We start from the raw sequence: 15,201 nt of genomic DNA on the forward strand, positions 1-15,201 counted from the left end.
CCACTGTTATAAGAAACAAAGAGTATCATCAAAAATACTCAGTTAATGGTTAAAATCATACAGCTTACCTGTACTTCTATTTGGAAGCCATCATTAAAAGTTCCCCGTAAAATAAAGTTTCGTGATGTGCCTACCAAAAATTGATCTGCCTTTCCTTCTGCTACAGCTCTGATTGTTCCATACTGATCAGGAACCTAAAAAAAATTTTGTAAAGTCACCATACACATACTAACATGCAATAATTACCACCTGAAGACCGTAGTTATAGCTGTATGCAATTATGTGGTAATAAATGACAGAATTCCAAATTTGAAAGTAATCTTATACTAATAAATTATTTGTTCAGACAATTACATTTTATTACACAGAAGTTATAATGCATTAACAACATTCTTTGGTTCAATTTTAAATTCATATTTTTATATGATTTCAAGAGTTAATGATTAGGAGTAGCGGATAAAGGAATAAGTTCTGATAGACCACATGAAGACTGTGATCTGGTATTATTCTGGGTAAGTCATTTAGCCTGAGACAAATTTCTTTATCTATAATATGGGGATATATCTTCTTGGAAATGAAACCCAAGAGCAGTACTATCAGAATCCTCTTTTTTAGAAAAGATTTTGTCTACAAAGCACGTTATGAGTAGAAAAGACTGAGCATAAATTCAAAATTTAAGTCACCAACAAACAGAAGCAATATTAAACTGAGTGAATTGCCTTTGCTCTGGCAATCATTGACTAAAATACTATTCTTAACCCATTTCACTTCCTGAGATCTCAGTTCAGTTAACAAACTTTCACTGAGCACATAATACCTGTCAGGTTTTATGGATACACTTGCTTCATGCAATGAAGCAGACACATATGTAGATAAATAGCAATTATCATTAAGCCCACTGTTATTATTTTCAAGTTTTAAAATTAAGCTGGTCATTTTGTATACCTTGGAGTAGGATATAGTTTTCAATGAATGTCTGTTAAATTTTAAGTTTACATGGTTATATTTTTGGGTCACTAAAAATATAATCTCAGAAATAAATAAGCAAATTAATTATTCTGCTGATTTTTCTTATTCTTTCAAACTATTTTGTTTAGTGAATAGTCCTTTTTTTTTTTTTTTATTTTGAGGGAATGAAATGACAAGAATGTGCACCAAATTTCTCAGAAAAGTGTAAGTTATCTCAATGTGGGACAAAAGACATAAGTTTAGAGGGTTTAATATTTAAAAATTTTTATGTTCCGTTTTCATCCTTACCTCTATTTCTCTTTCAGGATTCAGATCGTGATCCCACAGAATTATTTTTCTGTCTTTCCCGCCTCCAGTTAATAACATACCATTTCTCATCTGACAAAGTGTGAACACACTGCCATCATGAGCTTTGATTTGTTTGCTGATCTGATAAACACCTAATATGATGAGGAGTAAAATAAGAACGTGAGTGATAACATTTTCCATCAGATTTTAGAGTCTTTTTGGAAGAAAACTTTAGCAGAACTGTAGAGTGATTGCTGAATGACTCAACAATCAAAAACCTATTTTCAGCAAGTCTTCTGCAAGGCAGGTAGTAAAGCTTTAATACAACCTTTTGCATTTATGTCAATAATCAGTTACTCTTGAAAATATTTCAAAATACATTCTTACAAAAAGGTAAACTAAAGCAGTGATAATTCCACAGACAAGAGAGGGTATATTAACCTCAGAACTTTACTACCTTTTATAATCATCTTACATGGTAGTTAGGGTAGGTATTATTACTCTTCTGATTTTAGAACTAAGGACATAGGTATAGAATTGGCTTAGCCAATACCACACAGTTAGCTAGTGACAAAGCTGTGACTAGGACTCAAGTCTCTTTACTCAATGTTCTTTTACGTTTGCAAAAAAAGCCTTCATTTCCTCTCAAGGCAACAGTCATAATATTTAACATTTAACCACTGCTGAACTGGAGGACTTCTGCTCTGTCAGGGATAGTAACCCCTTTTATTTGCTGAGATACTGGGGAAGGTGTGAGGCAGAAGAGGCACTGGCAGCTTGCAGCAGTGGCTTTTGACCAACCAGAAAAGTATTTTAAAAACTGATCCAGTCACACCAATGTGATAGCTGAATGACAGCCCAGTTTTCTTGTATGCTCTCAGCACTTCACAAGTACCCAGGAAGGGACAAGGCAGGTACGAAAATATAATCAGAGCCTCTTTCTTAAAGGTGAACATAAGATTTCATGATGCCTTACTCAGAGAAGCTCTTCATTCAGCTAGTGAAGCTGCTAGAGTAAGAGAAAAACTTTTTAGAAGATGAGAGCTTGCAGAATTAGTTACCAGGTTCAAAATGGCAAGGTAGAACCTGGTTTAAGTATGACCAAAGTCAGTTAATAAATACACCTTAGATCCCTTGGAAATGAAAAAAATTACAAGTTTAAAAATTGTTCAGTGGGGGCTTCCCCCACACTGAACAACGGGAGAGGCCACAACAGTGAGAGGCCCACGTACCGCAAAAAAAAAAAAAAAAAAAAAAAATTGTTCAGTGGGGGGCTTCCCCAGTGGCGCAGTGGATAAGAATCTGCCTGCCAATGCAGGGGACAAAGGTTCGATCCCTGGCCCAGGAAGATCCCACATGACGCAGAGCAACTAAGCCCGTGCGCCACAACTACTGAGCCTGTGCTCTAGAGCCCATGCTCCACAACAAGAGAAGCCACTGCAGTGAGAAGCCCGCTCATCACAACGAATAGTAGCCTCCACTCGCCGCAACTAGAGAAAGCCCGTGCGCAGCAACGAAGACTCAATGCAGCCAAAAATAAATAAATAAATAAAAATTAATAATAATAATAAAAAAGTTCAGTGGGGAAATGGGTGAAGGTGGTTAAAGGTACAAATTTCCAGTTATAAGATAAATAAGTTTTGGGAATTTAATGCACAGCATGGTGACTATAGTTAACAATACTGTATTGTACATTTGAAAAACGTTGCTAAGGTAGTGCATCGTAAAAGTTCTCAGAACAAGAGAAAAACCTCTACTGTATGAGGTGATGGTTGTTAACTAAACTTATTGTGGCAATCATTTTAAAATATATACATATATCGGGGACTTCCCTGGTGGTGCAGTGGTTAAGAATCCGTCTGCCAGTGCAGGGGACATGGGTTTGATCCCCAGTCTGGGAAGATCCCACATGCTGCGGAGCAACTAAGCCCGAGTGCCACAACTACTGAGCCCGCGCTCTAGAGCCTGTGAGTCAAAACTACTGAGCCCACGTGCCACAACTACTGAAGCCCTTGTGCCTAGAGCCCATGCTCCGCAACAAGAGAAGCCACTGCAACGAGAAGCCCACATACCGCAACAAAGACACAACACAGCCAAAACTAAATTAAAAAAAATAAATGTATTAAAAAAAATGTGAACTGTAAAAAAAAAAATTAAAAAATATATATATCAAATCATTTTGTTGTATACCTTAAACTTACACAATGTTATATGTCAATTATACCTCAAAAACCTGCAAAAAAAATTGTTCATTTTCTAATAAAATTTTTCATCAACTTTAAATGGATAAACAAAATGTGGTATTATTCAGCCCCAAAAAGCAATGAGGTACTAATACATGCTATAACATGGATGAACCTTGAAAACATTAAGGTTCGACTGAAAGAAGTTGGTCACAAAAGACCACATATTCCATGATTCCATTTATATGAACTGTCCCACACAGGCAAATCCACAAAGACCAAAAGCGACAAACAGTTGCTAGGGACTGAGGAGAGAGAGGAATGGGAAGTGACTCCAAATGGGCACAGTGTTTCTTTTTGGGATGATGAAAATATTCTGAAGTTAGTGGTGATGATTGCACAACTCTGTGAATATATTAAAAATCACTGAATTGTACATTTTAGAAGGGTGAATTTTATGGTATGTGAAGTATATCTCAGTAAAGCTGTTATTGAGGTTGTTCATTTTTACTCATCTATCTGAGCTGCCATTACATTGTTAAAATTAAAATTTGTAGAGTTTTGGTTTCCTAAAAAAAAATTATGCTACAGCTGACTCTCAAAATTACTCAGTGTGAGGCTGCTAGTGGTACAAATATTTAATAGATGGGTATATTTGGCAGGGAGAAAGGAACGGGCTTGCCTACTTTGGAGTAGGGCTTGCCTGATTCAGCAACGCTAGGAGCAGAACTCCAACAAACTTGCTATTCAGGTCAACTGCCTCGGCTCACATCAACATTCATCACGTAAAAATACTTTAAACATTGAACAACACAACTGTGCCCAGCAGGATAGCCAGCCAATTATCTAGCATAGCTCTGATGTGACCAAGAGAGAAAGAACATCTGAGAGATGTGAATTTTCTGAGAGTATTGCTGGCTTTGCTTGGGCATTTAAAAGTGGGGGGAAAAGTGGGGGCAAAGGGCTTATTTTTCTCATGCATGGTCAAATTAACAAGAGTAATCTGAAAGTACCACGGTACCATGTAAGAAATTACAAAACGCAGAGGTGTGGCATTTCATAGCTCTCTATCAGAATGCAGGAAAGTTAAATACAGTTTCTCTATTTTTAATTCAGTTTTCCCTACTTCTAAACATGACAAATACTTTGTTAAACACTTAAGATCTTCCTAGAAAAATGGAGTCTTAGAAAATGAAAAACTGAAGAACAAATGCTTCATCAAGAATAAAAATACCCTATATAAGTAATCAACATGGTGAGATACCCACTTTCTGCCTCCTACCACCCCAGGATAGTTATTTCCTGAGGAGGACCTATATTAATTTAGCTAAAAATATGTCTGTGCTTTAAATTTAAACAAGTTACCAAAGCTTGCTTTACATAGTATTTACCCACAAAATAATTTATAATCCAAGATTTCCTTCTCATGGGTCTATATTTCTGACACTTTAATTTAAGCCAAATAATGTCTGAAATACCTGCCAAGAAAAATAATTATCCTTGTATTACAAACCTATTGTACTTCCTGGCACAATCATGGCCAAGTCCATCCAAGCTTACTTGCAAATCCCCCCTTTCTTCTCAACTCTAGCAGAAACAAGCTTCTGTAAAAACCAAGTTTACCTTGACTGCCAAATAAAGATCCTTTGGAGGGCTTTCTGTGCCTGTTTAACTACAGAATCAAATATCAGGGAGACTTTGAAATTTATGTTATATTCTTAGCAATGCGCAAATGGGTCCATGTTGATTATTTGGAGATCAGGTAAAATGGTAGTATTTCTTAAAGAAACCTGGCAAAGATTTCAGAATAATGAACATTTTAATGGTGGTGTTGATACTCTCAACTTCCTCTCCCCCACTTAAAGAATTATGAATTATTTCATATAAGAAAAATTCTGAACCATTTCCTATATGTAGGAAATAACAAATACCTTATACCCACATAAGAAATAGAAAATACTGAAACAACCTAAGTGTCCATAGATGGATGAATGGATAAAGGAAATGTGGTATATATATACAATGGAATAAAAAAGAAGGAAATCCTGCCATATGCAACATGAATAGACTGTGAAGACACTATGCTAAGTGCAAAAAGTCAGAGAGAGAAAGACAAATGCTATCAACATATGATCTAAGTTATATGTAGCATCTAAAAAAAATAAACTCACAGAAACAGAATAGACTGGTGGTTGTCAGAGGCGGGGGAGGTGGGTAGAAGAAATGGGTGAAGGTAGTCAAAAGGTACAAACTTAGAAATTTAACGCAAAGATGGTGACTACTGTTTATAATACTGTAATGTATATTTGAAAGTTGCTAAGGGAGCAGATCTTAAACGTTCTCATCACAAGAAAAAAAAACTGTGAGGTGATGGATGTTAACTAAACTTATTTTGGTAATCATTTTACAATATATACGAATATCAAGTCATTATGTTGTACACCTTAAGCTAGACAAGGTTATACATTAAAAATGTTATAAAACTGGAAAAAAAAAGAGAACAGAAAATACTAATTACTTTGAAGATTCCTGTTAAATTACACTTAAGGTAAGGAAAAAATGGTTTGGAAGCTAGAGAGCTCCTTATGAGGCATAAAACACAGTTTTGGTTTGTCTCCTATTTACTAGAATAAAAGGATTAGCTGTGAAATTATACTTCTGCAATCCCTCAAAGTCCCTTTTTCAGATGCAGTATCACAGTATAGTCAAATTTTGGTTGATAAAGACTGCCATGGGTACAGAAATATCATATTAGGGAATATGCAAACTGGATTAATCTACTGAAATTTTGGGCAAGAATTTAAAAATGGAAACTATGAACATCTGTTCTGATCTGGGCTTACACATTTATTTCACTAAACTCACCAAATCCTTTCCAGCCATATTTACATACCTCAAAACCCCAAATATAAAGGGAGAAACAAAATTCTCATCAAGTTTGCCCATAATAGGGTCAATCATGTAGCAAATTTCATGTGCCCAGCAGTTTACAAGATTAGATTTTCTGTTTTCTGTTCGTGCATATGCAGATTTTCTCTGCACAAAGGCTAAGCCACAAGTTTTTCAGATGAAAACCAAAATAAAAACAACTTCTGAACCTCTCCCTGCCTCCCACCTTGCACATTAAGGCTAATGAAGGGTGCATTTATACCCAAACTCTGCTCAGAGTGGTAGGATAATATGTCAACAATTTAAGTCACTGTTTTGATAATATAATACTGTTCCTGGCATTTCTGATACTGAAAAAAATGTGCCCAGGAAAAAGAAAAGAGAGGTAAGTGGGGAGGGCAACTGATAATACTGTTCTTTCTTTTTTCTTAAGAATCCTTAACCAGGAGCTTCTGGGTTGGTGAACACATGGGGATTCGGGGAGAGTGGTGCGCCTGGGGAGGGCATGTAGGCTCTTGGCGGGCCCTTTTCCCTGGCCTTGCCCTGTGCATTTTTTCCATCTGGCTGTTCCTGAGTTATCTTCTTTTATCATAAACTGGTGATCTACTTTACACTGGCTACAGCGCTCAGGCCAGGTGTCAGTACTGGAGGGAATTTGGTGTCCATCCACCGTGATGCCTCCAACTGCACATATGGCCACTTGCTCACACTAAGGATGACAGTGAAATACTTGGAAGATCATCAAACTGAAATCAGAGAACCCATTTCAACTGCTAGCTCTGCAGACTCTGGGCTAATTAATAAATGTCTTCAATTCTTAGTTTTTATGCATGGAAAAGGGGTGTGAAGTGGAATAAAGTGATGTCACAGATATAAAAAAATCCCCAGGGGAATGTCTCAGGAACCTCAGGTTGGTTTCCTGTCACCTCCTTTTTCTTTCTCCCCCTCCTTTTTTTTTTGTGGAACTCAGAGACTGACAGGCCTAGCTAGTTTTCTTTCTACTGCTACTACGTGCTACACTAATAAAGAATCTCTCTCTGCTCCCAGCCTACTGATTTTAGAACAAGGTCTGTAATTTTCCTCTCATAACCTTCTACTTTGAAGGAAGTATATGGTTCTCTGGATATTTTTTCACTTTTATTGTCCTTAAACAGAAAGGAAAAATGAGATTGAAAAAAAGCTATTTTTTTTAAATTTAATTTTTATTTTATATTGGAGTATAGTTGATTTACAATGTTGTGTTACTTTCAGGTGTACAGCAAAGTGATTCAGTGACATTCTTTTTCAGATTCTTTTCCCACACAGGTTATTACAGAATATTGAGTAGAGTTCCATGTGCTATACAGTAGGTCCTTGTTGATTATCTATTTTATATATAGTAGTGTGTATATGAAAAAAGACTATTTTCAATGTTTTTCCTCTCATTTTTTCATGTACCATAGAAAACGGCAAAGTGGACCTGTATATTTGGGTGCAAATGGGACTTGAGGATAAAATATATCTGTGTTTTTGAGGAAAACCAATTTGAGGTAAAGCTGAATGAATTCCAAGGCCCACTACTGGGGCTGGGAAGAGGAGCTGTAGTGAGAAAAAGAAAAAGAAGAAGGGGACTAACTATGAGTTATTCTTTTTGTCTCTCCTGTCCCATTTTACCATATGGCCATACACACTGTTCTTACACATATTGTATCTCCAGACCCAGCCCAGGAGACAGTAAAACCTACAGTCGGTTGCTATGTTGGGAAAAGGAGAAGAGAAAGGGAGGAAACGTAACACAAATGTAGTAATTGGGACTATCTTTCTATATCACAGATAACTATGTTAACCAACAGCTGTTAAGAAAAGGTCCTTGGAACCATCCTTTTGTGAGTTGATATGGATAATTTTAATCACTAACTATTTAGAAAATGACACCTCTAAATTTGTAGGTCTTTGGTTTTAGTATTCATTTATTATAATAAATCCAATTTCCACAGGCAAGTCGAAGGTTTCAGCTGGATTCCAATTCCAACAAGTAGAATTCTGAAGTAATGGAGTCTGATTATGTGATATTTTACTATATTACTATTCTTATATTATCCATTAACAATAAAAACTTCAACTTTTTAACAGGGAGCCACTTTTACTGAGAGCAATGTCATCCTGCATGACCTCCACCATTTAGCCACATAAGATCTCGGGATAGAATGTAGGCTATTACTCTTTTTCAAGGATAAAATCTTTCTTCTTACACTCAAACCAGTTATTCTCATCTCTCTCTCTAAGATTTTTAGTCTTTTTTCCACCACAATACCCAGTTTACTCTCAGGTTTTAGGCAACCTTAAAAAGACTACTGATTGATTGTAGCAACTTTGCCTTCCATTCCATTTTCAACTAGGATTCTCAAAATTCTCCATTTTATTATTATTATTTTTAATACATTTATTTATTTATTTTTGGCTGTGTTGAGTCTTTGTTGCTGCGCATGGTCTTTCTCTAGCTGTGGTGAGCGGGGGCTACTCTTCGTTGTGGTGTGCGGGCTTCTCATTGTGGTGGCTTCTCTTGTTGCGGAGCACAGGCTCTAGGTGTGCAGGCTTCAGTAGTTGTGGCGCACGGGCTTAGCTGCTCCACAGCATGTGGGATATTCCCGGACCAGGGCTTGAACCCGTGTCCCCTGCACTAGCAGGCCGATTCTTAACCACTGCGCCACCAGGAAAGCCCAAAATTCTCCAATTTAAAACTGGCTATTCTATACTTAGCTGTTCTACGGCCTTAATGTTCTATTGAAATTGCAAGCTCCTTTGGTCTTTCCTTGGTTCTTATTCTTCTTGATCTCCCTAGAGCACTGAAACTCCTGGGAATTCTCTGCTTCCTTGTTCAGGCACTAAATAAAAAGTTCTATCTTGCTAACTTTTTTTTTTTTAAATCTCACTTCTGTAACCCCTGTAGGCTCTTTTCTGGTCATCTAACTGTGGGACTAAGGATCCTTGGCCTCACAGCTCTTCTCTCTTCCATGGTGAACTCAACCAGTTTTTAGGATTCTTGTGGATAACTCGGAAAATCTGTATCTTTAATCCTTATTTGAATTTTCATTGGCTTAGTATATATTAGTTTAAATTGATAAAAGAAACTGCAATTCACTACTATTTTTTAAAATTGTATTTCCTTCATGCTGGCTATCTCTTGTTTTTGTTAACACATGACAAGTTTATTCACACTATCCTGGATGTTTCACGTTCATAACCATCTTTGTCCCTGAACTTATACTGATCCCTAAGTGGGATCAAAGTTCCATATCTTTTGTAGTGTTGCACATTCATTATGGCTTAACAGAAATATCATTTCTTCTGTGAAGGCTTCACAAAATACTGAAGATTGGGATGACTTCTCTCTTAATCTTTACGGTGTTTAAATTAACATGTATCTGTATCATCTCTAATAATTCTGTATTAACCTCCTGGAAGGAAAGGTACAGTGTAGTAAAATGTAGGTTACATATGCTTAATAAATGAGTAAATAATTTGATTTAAAGAAAGACTATCGTGAAGAACCTTAAAAACAAAATGTATGTTGGTGACTCTCATACTGTCTCCCTGCAGCTTTCTCTCTCCTGGTCTGGATAAGAGATGGCACTGCAATAGCAATATGCGCAAACTGAAAGGAATGACTTCAATATGAGAATACTGTACCTTTAGGCCCTTTCCCAGGTGTGGGTTCTACAGTAGTTTTGCTCCATATAAGTATGACTCCACCTGAGTCTCCAGTAAGAACATCTCCATTCCCCAAGAATGTCAAACACTGCACAAATTTTGGTTTTTCATATTTCTACAATGAAACAATGAGAATTTTCAGTTTTCCCTTTGGCATGATGACTTTATGCTTACTCAACAATTAAAAAATTCAAGTTTTATAATGAAGTTATAACATTCTGGTCCTTACCCCAAAAACTCCCTGTTTTCTTGTTAGTGAATTGCCACTCCAGGTCCAGAAAAAAATGTGAGATTTACCACAGGTTATTATAGTATTTGCATCTGTTGGATGGAATTCCACAGCCAAAACAACTTCATTTGTTGTCTGTGGAAAGAGAAATAAAGTTTTAGATGAATGTATATACTTATCTCCATTAAGTACCAATTACAGGTACTGATAATCAAATATAGGAAAAGTTTTAAGGAAATGCCTTTTCTTCAAAGTTCTATTTTCCTGAAAAATTTTAATAATAGATTTTTAGAATAATGATTTAAACTTGATGTCCTTATCCTATTATATCATCTTTTATGCTATCTATATATAATAACTCTGCACTAGGAAGACATTTACATGAATTAGTTTTAGGTTGTTTTAATTTCTTGCATATTCAAGGAAAAGTACGCTAAAACTACCAAATGAAAGAACAATGTACATGCTGTCTTAAAGACATTGCCATTTTGGTCTTAAAAAAAACAAACCAGTCTTATCTTTATTTGTACCATACTACTGACCATTCATTCAGGAAAATATTACTGATTTAGAGATTCAACCCCATGCTGAAGATGTAAAAAGTAGATACAGAATGGTCACTACTGATTCCTACAGAATGAAAAAACAAAAAACAAAGAGCTTTTATGCTCTTTCCTCAAAAAAACCTAGGAAAGGGACCTCATTAAACTTAAAAGCTTTTGCACAGAAAGGAAACCATAAACAGAACGAGAAGACAACCCGAAGAATGGGAGAAAATATTAGTAAACAATGCAACTGACAAGGGATTAGTCTCCAAAATATACAAATAGCCCATGTAGCTCAGTATCAAAAAAACAAACAAGCAAATCAAAAAATGGGCAGAAGAGAAACAGACATTTCTCCAAAGAAGATACACAGATGGCCAAAAGCCACATGAAAAGACGTTTAACATCGCTAATTATTAGAGAAATGCAAATCAAAACCACAATGAGGTATCACCTCACACCAATCGGAATGGTCATCATCAAAAAGTCTACAAATAATTAATGCTGGAGAGGATGTAGAGAAAAAGGAACCCTCCTACACTGTTGGTGGGAATGTAAATGGGTACAACCACTACGGAGAACAGTATGGAGGTTCCTTAAAAAATTAAAAATAGAACGACCATACGATCCTGCAATCCCACTCCTGGGCATATATCCAGAGAAAACCATAATTTGAAAAGATACACGCACCCCAATGTTCACCGCAGCACTATTTACAACAGCCAAGACATGGAAGCAACCTAATGTCCATCAACAGATGAGTGGATAAAGAAGATGTGGTACATAAATACAATGGAATATTGCTTAGCCATAAAAAAATGAAATAATGCCATTTGTAGCAACATGGATGGACCTAGAGATTATCATACTAAGTGAAGTCAGACAGAAAAAGACAAATAACATATGCTATCACTTATATGTGGAATCTAAAAAAATGATACAAATGAACTTATTTACAAAACATAAACAGACTCACAGACCTAGAAAACAAACTTATGGTTATCAAAGCGGAAAGGTTGGGGGAGGGGCAAATTAGGAATTTGGGAGTAACATATACACACTACTACATATAAAATAAACAATAAGGACCTACTGTATAGCACAGGAGACTATACACTCAATATTTTGTGATAACTATATAAGAAAAGAATCTGAAAAAGAATATATATTGTGTGTATATATATGTGTATGTGTGTGTATACATATGTATAACTGAATCACTTTGCTGTACACCTGAAACTAACACATCATTGTAAATCAACTATACCTCAATAAAAAAATATATAAAAAAGTACACTAGGGATGTAATGTACAACATAATAAATATTATTAACACTGCTGAATGTTATATATAACACTTGTAAAGAGTAAATCCCAAGAATTCTTATCACAAGGAAAAAGATTTTTTTCTATTTCTTTCATTTTCTATCTATATGAGATGATGGATGTTCACAAAACTTATTGTGATAATCATTTCATGACAAATGTAAGCCAAATCATTAAGCTGTATACCTTAAAGTTATACAGGGCTGTATGTCAATTATATTTCAATAAAACTGGAAGGAAAAAAGAAGAAAAAGGAAAAGATAATGTGTTGATAACAAAGCAAAATTAGTCACCTCTCTTCCAGAATTGGAATCTTTTAAAAACTGATTCAGCAGTCCTTAGTTTTCACTTGGAAAAAATCAAAACTACTCAACAGTTGGATCTTATGCCAAACCGATTAATCAAGGATTATAAAGCTAACTATAAATATTCGCAAGTATACAAACCCATGGTTCCAGTGGTAAGATATTCAAGATATAAACTGAATAATCTATGAAAATAAATCACTTTGGGTATGAGTGTGGCCTTACAGGGTATTTTAACTTTTTATTGATGTGTACTATATAATCAGAAAAGCTCACAAATCCTAAGTACATAGCTTGATAAGTTTTCACAAATTGAACACACCTCTGTACAGCATCTAAAGCAAGAAACAGAACATTACTAACATCCCAGAAACATCCCAGATCCCTTTTCTACTCACTATCCCCTCACTGCTGAAGTAACCATGATCCTCATTTGCAGTAGCGAAGATTAGCTTTGTCTGTTTTATTTAAATGGAATAATACAGAAGGTATTCCTCTGTGTCTAGCTCATTTTATCAATATTACATTTGTGAGATCCACAAGTGTTGGTGCATATATTGTAATTTGTTCATTCTAATTGCTGTATAGTATTCCTTTGTATGGAAAGACCACATTATTGATATATCCATTCTCTTACTGATGGGCATTTGAGTAATTTTTTCTTTTATTTTTGATTACTTGTATATACTTCTTTTGGGTTTATACCTAGAAGTGGAACAAGATGGGTCAGAAGGTATGCATATGCATGTGTTCAACTTTACTAGGTAATACCAAACAGTTTTCCAAAAGGGCTATACCAATTTACATGACTAGCAGCAGTATACGAGAGTTCCAGTTACTTTACACCCTCACCAATCTTGGTGATTTTGTCTGTTCTTACTGATTCATATTTCCACATATATTCAGCTTGTCAATGTCTATAAAAATCATGCTGGGATTTTGACTATGTTGAATGTATAGACCAATATGCAGAGAACTAACATCTTTACAATACCGGCTTCTATCCATTACTACTGTATAATCCTCCAATTATTTAGGTCTTCTTTAATATCTATCTGTCAATAAGGTTTTGAAGTTGCCTTACTGAATTTTAAATATACATAAATTAACAAGTAATGTATTAAATCCCCAATCCTTGTGACATAAGCCAGGACAGAGCTTAACTACAGAAGAATAAAGTTAACACACAGGGAGAAGCTAAGAGGGGAGACAGAGAATCAGTGATGTAGTCCCTGAATCAAATCATTCCTGAGGCAAAATCTCCCTCTGACCTTTACTAGAGGTTTTCTTTAACTCCCTAAACATGAATCAATAAACTCTCGTTAAATTTGCTTTAGTTGTTTTGAAGTTGTTTGCAATGAAAGAGTTCTAATATAGATATTTGGGATACAGAGTTGAGTGAACTTGCTGACTGACGGTGTGAAAGTGAGGGAAAAGGAATCATGAACGATGCCCAAGTTTCCAGCTTGAGCAACTAAGTGCAATGTGATGTTAGTCACGGACAGACAAACTGGTTGGGGGCTGACAAATATGATTAGTACAGATTTGGACACTTTGCTTGTGACTTGCGGGATTCAAATAAAGATGTCCAGCAGGCAACAAGAATTGCTCTTGTTACTCTGGGCTGGAGTGAGCTGATGTGGGACATGGCAGGTAGTAACCAAGGCCATGGAAGCAACAGGAGCAGCATATGATATCAACAGAAGACATGGGGTATAACTCTCAGGAACACCAACACCAAAGGTTCTGGAAAGGAGGTCCAGGAGTGGCCACTAGGAGGAAAACCATAAGACTTCATCCGGTAGCCTTTCCTACAAAGGACCAAAATTCACATATTTCACTTCAGTGTAACTTTCCTATGTTTCAATGTTAAATTACTCTGAATGATGGCTGACAGACAATCTATCTTCATTTATGTTTTTTAAAGTCTGAGGTTTCCTGATACCTTATATTCCTTTCAAGTACAATCAAATCTACTCTGCTACTTTCAAAAGATTAACTTATACTATTTAAAAGAAATAACCTCTTTTCATCCAACAAGCTGAAGGCTTGAAGCTTACACAAAACTAGGAGAGCGCACAATTGAAGAGGAATGTGACGTTATTTAAGAGTATAGCAAATATGTCACAGGCTTTTAAAAGCCATGCTGTCAGGACTTCCCTCGTGGTGCAGTGGTTAAGAATCCACCTGCCAATGCAGGGAACATGGGTTCGATCCCTGGTCCAGGGATTTCCCACATGCCGTGAAGCAGATAAGCCCGAGTGCCACAACTACTGAACCTGTGCTCTAGAGCCCGCGAGCCACAGCTACTGAAGTCTGCATGCCTAGAGCCCTTGCTCCGCAACAAGAGAAGCCACGACAATGAGAAGCCCGTGCACTGAAGAGAGCCCCCGCTCGCCGCAACTAGAGAAAGCCCACGCGCAGCAACGAAGACCTAACGCAGCCAAAAATAAATTAAATAAATTAAAAAAAATTTTTTAAAACCCATCCTGTTGCTTTGAATCCCTTTGAACCTGTCAGAGGGAGGCCGTTTCTGAGCCATATGAAGGCAGTTGCAATGCTAACCTCATTCCTCTCTTACAAGTTATAGCCTGCTCTAAACGAAAGGATTAACACTATTCTATAGCAACTATAAAGGCTGTAGTATTTTATTTAATAATTCCATACACATAATTAAAACCAAGAAACTTATCATTACATATGCTTTTCAGTTATGTCAGCCATATTCCAAAGGTTGAATTTTTCCTTTAGATTTGTTAATCTTTAAAGATTGAAAA

The 15,201-nt window shown here is 36.1% G+C and overlaps 1 protein-coding gene across 5 annotated transcripts in view; it reads right to left on the bottom strand.

Moving 5' to 3' along the window:
* The window catches only part of EML4 (EMAP like 4), a 152,746-nt gene that overhangs the window by 27,723 nt on the left and 109,822 nt on the right, over positions 1–15,201 (bottom strand). For all 5 annotated transcript variants that reach the window (XM_060309767.1, XM_060309766.1, XM_030857837.2 and 2 more), the window contains 4 exons: positions 10,249–10,383; positions 9,999–10,134; positions 1,258–1,409; positions 69–194 (listed from right to left, as the gene is read on the bottom strand). In XM_060309767.1, coding sequence (XP_060165750.1) covers positions 69–194; positions 1,258–1,409; positions 9,999–10,134; positions 10,249–10,383 — 549 coding nt within the window. The remainder of the gene's footprint in view (positions 1–68; positions 195–1,257; positions 1,410–9,998; positions 10,135–10,248; positions 10,384–15,201) is intronic.

The sequence above is a fragment of the Globicephala melas genome, chromosome 12, assembly GCF_963455315.2.
Source record: "Globicephala melas chromosome 12, mGloMel1.2, whole genome shotgun sequence".
NCBI classification, from domain to species: domain Eukaryota; kingdom Metazoa; phylum Chordata; class Mammalia; order Artiodactyla; family Delphinidae; genus Globicephala; species Globicephala melas.